At 43.2% G+C, this 7,122-nt stretch overlaps 2 protein-coding genes across 2 annotated transcripts; one reads left to right on the top strand and one right to left on the bottom strand.

The window, feature by feature from the left end:
• Nucleotides 1–2,797: 2,797 nt before the first annotated feature.
• FOMMEDRAFT_150711 (uncharacterized protein) lies at nt 2,798–3,623 on the top strand (the record flags this gene model as incomplete). Its single annotated transcript, XM_007261937.1, has 3 exons — nt 2,798–2,966; nt 3,156–3,401; nt 3,499–3,623. The coding sequence occupies 3 exons, from the start codon at nt 2,798–2,800 to the stop codon at nt 3,621–3,623; spliced, it is 540 nt and encodes a 179-aa protein (XP_007261999.1).
• A 385-nt stretch (nt 3,624–4,008) lies between these two features.
• On the bottom strand, nt 4,009–6,299 carry FOMMEDRAFT_150710 (uncharacterized protein; the record flags this gene model as incomplete). The annotated part of the gene is made up of 7 exons (XM_007261936.1): nt 4,009–4,295; nt 4,395–4,449; nt 4,521–4,668; nt 4,728–5,176; nt 5,231–5,593; nt 5,648–5,929; nt 5,991–6,299. 7 exons carry the CDS (start codon nt 6,297–6,299, stop codon nt 4,009–4,011), a joined length of 1,893 nt encoding a protein of 630 aa, XP_007261998.1.
• Between the last annotated feature and the right edge of the window lie 823 nt (nt 6,300–7,122).

Here is a 7,122-nt window from a genome sequence, read left to right as displayed (position 1 = left end):
GTCGACCTGCCCTTCGAAAGCAATGTCGCCTTCTGAATAATATAGATATTGATGGTGTTCGGATCTTGGGAACCCTATCACAGTAGACCAGGAGTAAGACGGTGTCTACATGGGCATCTCAAGTTTTGTGCTACGGTGTAATCAAAACGCCGAAGTCCTACAGTATTGTAATTATCTCTCTCGGTACTCACTATGGACACAAACAGTGCTGAAAGTCAGCAAACCGAGTTTGTATGTTGATGGCATAAAAACACAATACCTAGGAATTGATTAGAATCCGAATGATTCGGAATTTACTTAAGATGCCTGGTGCTCCCGACTGATTCATGTTCATCAGCCATAGGCGTTTTGTTACAGGCGTTGCTTTAAAATTAGATGCGTGTTTTCCCTTCGTTTCCAGTAACTTCTGTCCCATAGCTGTAACAAAGATAGACCATGTCAAGTCTTCTCAAAATCTTCACAGTATCCTGCTACACAATATCATAACGCTAAGTGAAGTAGAAAGTGCTCAGTGTCTATACAACAGCAAGCGATCATGGTACGGCATCGAAGGAAAGCATTAAATGCGCTGATCGGTGTTAAGGACAGCTGTAAACTCACTTTTGCCGCGGTGTTTCCGTTAGTTGTTATATAGTGATTAGGCTTCTCGGAGGAGCGAACGAACAGCTGGCCATGACGATTCGGATTTTCTCAATCCCGTAAGCAGTACAAAATACAATGAGCGACTTCTTGGATGCTTCTTCGGCACAAGTTCTATTCGTATCCATAGACGCTGATTGTGTTGGTTGTAATATGTAGAATCCGACATAATTGAAGAACACTTCATCGTCGGTGACCGTTTAATGTTCAATGTATATGAGCGTCTTCGATCAACATGTGTTGATGGTAAGCGCTAGTTGCGGCTTTGCTTGTGACGTTCAAAACGATAAGATCAATAAAAAGAATGGAAGTATGCCAACACAAGACTTCCCCTCTTACCGTTGTCTATACATCGCGACAGTAAGAAGGGTCGGAATCACAGGCGTGCTAAAAATAAAATAAGCGGAATCATGCTTGGATCCCAGCGCGGAGCACTTCCAAAGTCGATAACACTAATTAGGTTACTGAAAAAATTTCTATCCTTTTCAGCTTTTCCAGTTTAAAGAAACGAATTGACGCGATGCAAGAACACATCAGGAACAGCAAGGTTTCCTACATTCGAAGAAACGTAAACTCATGTAACCTGGGTCAAATTTTACTGACATCCTTCACTGCAAGATCGATGGCACTTACCTGTAAACACCCCTGGCGTCTCTTTCATGCCTCTCTATCATCACGGACAATTGAACAGCGCCAATGGTTAGATGTAGTGTGGCCAAGTGCGTTGTTTATCCGGAATGCAACGGATAATCCTAATTTGCTATAGCACGTCAGGTCCCAGCGCCACTCAAGAAAGTACCCCTCTGTTGTCCGGGGACCTCAAAATTGCTTGATGCTGAGTACTGTTTCTCGAACAATGTAGATGCAATACATGCTGTACTTCCCGCTATTATGAAAAGTTCGCGATCCAGATGTAAAATCAGAGTTCCTTTTGGATGGATTAGGGACTGGCGTGGTATCCATCCGTGGTTTATTTGATCCACACCACGGATAAGGTGAACCACGGATGGAATTCCCACGGTTACCAGATGAACCGTGGTTACCGTACCACGGTTCAATTCCCGTATATAACATTTAGATTTTTTATGCTATTTTGTACTTATATCACACAATTATGCAAAATTAATCATATACAAGCTAAGATAAAATATTACATGGGTATTTAAATGAAAATTATACAAGAAATTAATTTTTTTGTTTTCCATAAATATGAAAAAAGAGAAATAAATCAAATTTCAATCTATTCCCATCCTCTTAGCCTCAATAATATTAACTGCATCCTTGTAATTCCTGAATAAAGGTGTTCCATCCTAAGATCCAACTGCCATTTGTGCTCTGAATGTATCTGATGAGGTGTTATGTTGTATGAAATTGATTTGACAATGACCAACAGAAAACACTTACTCTGTATCAACAGATGTTGCTTAGTAATACAAAATGCGTTAAAAACTGTTATCTTCAGTAGAGAATATTAAAAAATACCTGGAGCTGAGCAAAAATCCAGACCCATCCTAGCTAAACTAGGGTGCTTTAGCTTACAATTGGCCCAGTATTGAATAATACTACTAGCAGCTTGGATTGCTGAATCTGGAATTGGTGGTTCATCTAGATAAACATGAATACTATCTGCTAATCTAATAGGTGCTGATAGACAGCTGGGCATATAATGAGAGCAATTCTATAATAAAGAATATTAGTATTGTTAATATAATTAATGTGAAAAACTTACAATTGGTTGAGTAGTTAGTAAAGCCAGTTCAGATGAAGTTGCTTGGAATTGTCAGCATTACTCATCCTAGTAACAGACAGTGTTTTCTAAATCCTTTGTCTAGGTCTCAATAGCTGCACTGCAGGAGCTTCTACTGCTGGCCCTATACAAAGAGCTTCTTGTGATGGCTGTGATCAGAACATGAGAGAAGAAGCATCCAGAGTAACTGGCACTCTGGTCATGTTGTAATACTTCTCATAGGGAAAATTTGAAAGGAGAGGAGGCTGATCCTCAGACATAGGATAATTATGATGTAGGGTTTGTGTTTCTTTGAGATTTTAGCAAGACAGACAGGCAAATGAGTGAGTAACTATATTTTGTTATGCTACTGTGACATGCAACACTGGAAACCACGCAAACCACGCAAACCGTGGGAATTTATCCACTGGTATGGATACTGTGGGAAAGTTCATCCGTAGTATGGATACCGTGGATCCCCCTATCCACGCCAGTCCATCCGATGGATTAAATCAATCTTTGGGTTCTGATGGGCATTGTCGCGAGCATTACTCGGCATCCCAGAGCACAGGGATCCCGTCCGTAGTTTGGACTGTGTTAGGTGCATAATATATGCACATTTTGTTGTTTGCCGCCAGTCATCACGATAGGAAGGACAAGGGTAAGAGTCGAACAATCAAGAACCTTGAATACAGGAGACCGTCAGAATTCAGAAGTCTGATGAATGTAGAAAGAGTACTAATTCATAGAGACAACGGAAATATGCCGGCAGATTGACCGAGAGTGTTAGACGCTACATACGTTGGCGAAGTACTTCAGCACGACACTTCAATGGAGCCAGCAAGCGATGGAAACCTTGTAGTCGCAACGAGGCCCGAGAAGCTCTACTTACATGATAAACAGATGCATCACGTTTATTCGTATCGGATCGTCGACAGGCGTGTAGATAAGCGCCCGAGAAGTGTCACACACTGGCTTTCATATCACGGCGAGGCAGCAGTCGCGCAGCAACGTGTCGGAACTCTGCGAAAGCGCGGTATTAGGACTTGAGAAAGAGTGGAACATCTGTTTTAATATAAGCATATGCACATTATCGAAGCTTCGAGAGTCCTTAAGGCAACTGACAGTGGTAGGTATACCTCGACAACAATCCAGCAATCGGGATGCGATTGCTACGAAAGAACGTCACCCCGCACTTCTTAAGATGTTGATTTGGTGCCTGTACAACCCGTCTATCTTGGGGAACGATGGTTCCTGAAGATGTTCGCATACAACTATGAACTCTCTCCAATTTAACTCGTGACTTTGAAGGGGGGAGGGGATCATCAACCAAATAGCACATGACGGGCGCCTGATTGTGCAATCCTGATGACCTGACGAAATACTTCAGCAATACACTTCGCTGATGCCAGAACACAATTCAAATCCTATAATCGTAGGAATAGTCCGAATAGTCATACTTACATGATAAGTCGGTACAAGTATTTACTAGTATCAGATTACCGACGAAGGTGTGGATAAGCACTCAAAACAACCATGATTCACGCTGCATGGCGATAAACGCAGCTGGTGTATCAAATATGCGATGCGCATCCCGACCCCATTCGATATGCTTATACTCACACAAGATCACGCAGGATTCGTCAATAAGCCCATCTCCCATCTCCGGTACGTATGGCAGATACATAGTTAGAGGGAATTTCGATGAGTTTACCGAAGAAGTCGAGAGAGCTGTCGGAAGAGCCTCGGTGGCCTGTAATACCGGTTGGCATGGGAGGATCTTGGAGCTCGGGAGGTTGTGTGAAAAGGATGTTGGCTATGTGGAAGAGGGCGAGACACAAGGGTTCTCGGGAGGTAAGGGTCGTGGGTTGGGAATTCCCCCCGCGGTGGACAATGCCGGTGTCTGAGTCGATCAGGCGGTAGCCCATTGCTTAAAAAAAGTAACATCAGTATCACAATATGGAGTGTCAAAGCATTTTGGAGGATGAGAGGAAGAGTAAACGACTTAAGCTAAGAAAGGATGGCAAACGTAAGAGCTGTTTACCGTTGTTGCAATCCGAATAGGATCCTAATCCGATCCAACTCTGCGCAAGTCTGTTAGATATTTGCGGTGAGTCATGAGCAGAGTTAGAAACAGTTTAAGAAAAAGACTGACCTCAGCGTGACAATTATGTAGATTGCTCGATGAGAAGTCGATGATCTTGAGTGAGCCGTTACTACATCGGACAACATTTCGAGGTTCTAAGTCGTCATGATAAACCCCGAGTCTGTGAAGTGCCGATATTGCATTGTACAATTTATGTCTATAGGGTTATTCAATAATGTTAATTTTACAGACGTATTGATTAACTGCTATACTCACCTCTGATCGCCTGTCAATTCTGGCCAATCATCGCCGTGACTGAGTACATCCCCTTCATAATCCATGACCAATGCCAGTGTTTGCTCCGTTTCGAAAAGTCCATAACACTGCGGTACGATCTTCTCACTCTGCGGAAACGCTATCGGCCATCTCCGTTCGATTTCGCGATAAATGTTGAGCTCTTTGCGTAAACGTTGAAGAGAGCCCCTTTCCCCTTCCGTCTCACCCTTTGTAACGACCTTAAACGCGTATTTCCGACGTTTCAATGACCCAACGTGTTCATCCACTTCGGATATTGCTTCGTAGGCAATTCCAGTCGAGCCTTGTCCAATGCTGCGCTGGATGCGCAACTTGATAGCGCCTGTGCCCAAGCTCGGAAAGCCGTCCGTATCTGCAGCATGGAATTTGATCCAACTAGCGTCTGGTGTGACTTCTTCTGACCACGCAATCTGTAAATTGCGCGATTAAAATCAAAATATTGAATGATAAATCAGAGATCTTACAAGGAAGCTAGTAGATACAGATGCTGAATGACCTTGTTTCGTCATAGACCGAGTCTTTTGCCGTTTCCCCTTATAAGAAGGGTCTTGCTGTCTAGATCGTGTAGATTTTTTGTCCTTTGGAATGTCTCGAAGCGGCACCTGCATGTTAGCAGTGGAAGGGACATCGGTATTTGTCGTAATAGCCAACATCATCCCCAACAGCGCGCGGAATGGACGGGTGTTGTTGGATTGCTTTTCGACGGTTGAATAAGTGATATATGTCGGGTTAGGCTTCTTGCCGCAATGAAGTCGTAAGAAAATCCATTTTGTATAGCAGGTCAACGCAAGCCAGTGTGCCTTGTGTGAGCCCATATAAAAGCAGGCCTGGAAAGATTAATTCAATAATGGAATGTTTGAGTACCTGTACACTGCACAGACTTTATTTATCATTTTCTCTTCATTTGATTTCGCCATATTCTGAACGTCTATTTGGAAGCCCGGTATATCCGGAACAAAGTACATGGCCTCGGTATTGTTAAAGACACGTGGAGACTTGGCCTCAACCAGGCCCTTCTTGCCATTCGACGTAGAAATCTGGAAGTCCACCCTAGATTTGTAGTTTTGCGGACTGGATTCCGGGTAAATTTTAATGTAGTGGTCGAGTGCCATCATGGTTTGATCGAGTAAAGTCAGAGGCATGCTACGTAGGAGTTCGCCAACCTGGCTGACAGTAAATATCGAGAAAATGGAATTCGTTCTTGCGGTGGAATTCTGTACTCACATCTGGCTCCCCACGAATCACGGAAGGGATCCTACGATTGCGTTCGACTTCTGATTTGATATAATGTTCAAATTTTCCTGCCAGCAAACTTGGTATGTCCCTTTGGCCAAGGAATGCATCGAGAACGTCGATCAAGGAATCGACCATGCACGAGTCGTGATGGGCTTCGGTAACTTTCCATTTGTACCGCAACTGGGTAGCTTCAACTTGATTCACGGCGCTTGAGCCAGTCTGTATACTTTTGTCGATTGGACAGTAGAAATGCGCATGATCACGAAGGTAATCTTTGAAAGAGTTCGGACTGTCCATGGCAGGCGAACAGGCGAGTCAGTGTAACTGGGGGTCGGCATTTCTAACGTGAGACGCGGCCATTCCCACGGTCAATGCCGTGATGGCGGCACGTATTTTTGTGTCCAGAGTAGCCCTGCTCAATTCTTGTATCTGACGAATATTTACCTCGGCAGAAGGAATGTTAGGGAGAGTAGATCTAGGGTCTACTTCCATTTTGAGTAGGATCTCTGTGCGTGCCTTAGAAACAGCAGACACACCTTGAGGAGGTGTATTTCGTGTATTTTGCACGTCAGAGAATGAAACTAAGAGAACGGCTGGTCCGGCAGCCTTACATAGATCTAAGACATGAGTGTAGGTATAGATAATTGTTAGAATAATTGAGACACACACGAAAACATGCCCTGCTACCACCATCTAGCCAAGTTACAGCATATTCTGAAAATATTTGGTCTACTTGTCCTGTTAGATGCTGAAACTGATGAAGAGGCTTGGGAAGGCCTTATTTTCATTTTAATTGCATATCAACTTCGACCACAAAGTGGGCCAAGAGGCTGATATACAGCTGTCAAATCTGATGATTACATGTATAAACTGTTACACCATTATTCTACTAGGTGGTTTAAGTCTCATCTCAGGTATGTAGTTAACATATAAAATATTGGTCTGTAGGCTCCATGTTGACAGTGAGACACAAGAAAATAGAGCAGAAATGTGCATTTTTCTTCAAAATCTCTATATTAGGTCTGCTTACTCTATTTACACTTTTGATTGTCCGATGGAATGATGAATCTGCGCTACTTAAGGTGCTCATTTCTTAGCTGTATTTCTCTCCCTGTATTTA

Source organism: Fomitiporia mediterranea, assembly GCF_000271605.1.
Source record: "Fomitiporia mediterranea MF3/22 unplaced genomic scaffold FOMMEscaffold_1, whole genome shotgun sequence".
NCBI lineage: Eukaryota > Fungi > Basidiomycota > Agaricomycetes > Hymenochaetales > Hymenochaetaceae > Fomitiporia > Fomitiporia mediterranea.
This window is presented reverse-complemented; position numbering and strand designations above follow the sequence as displayed.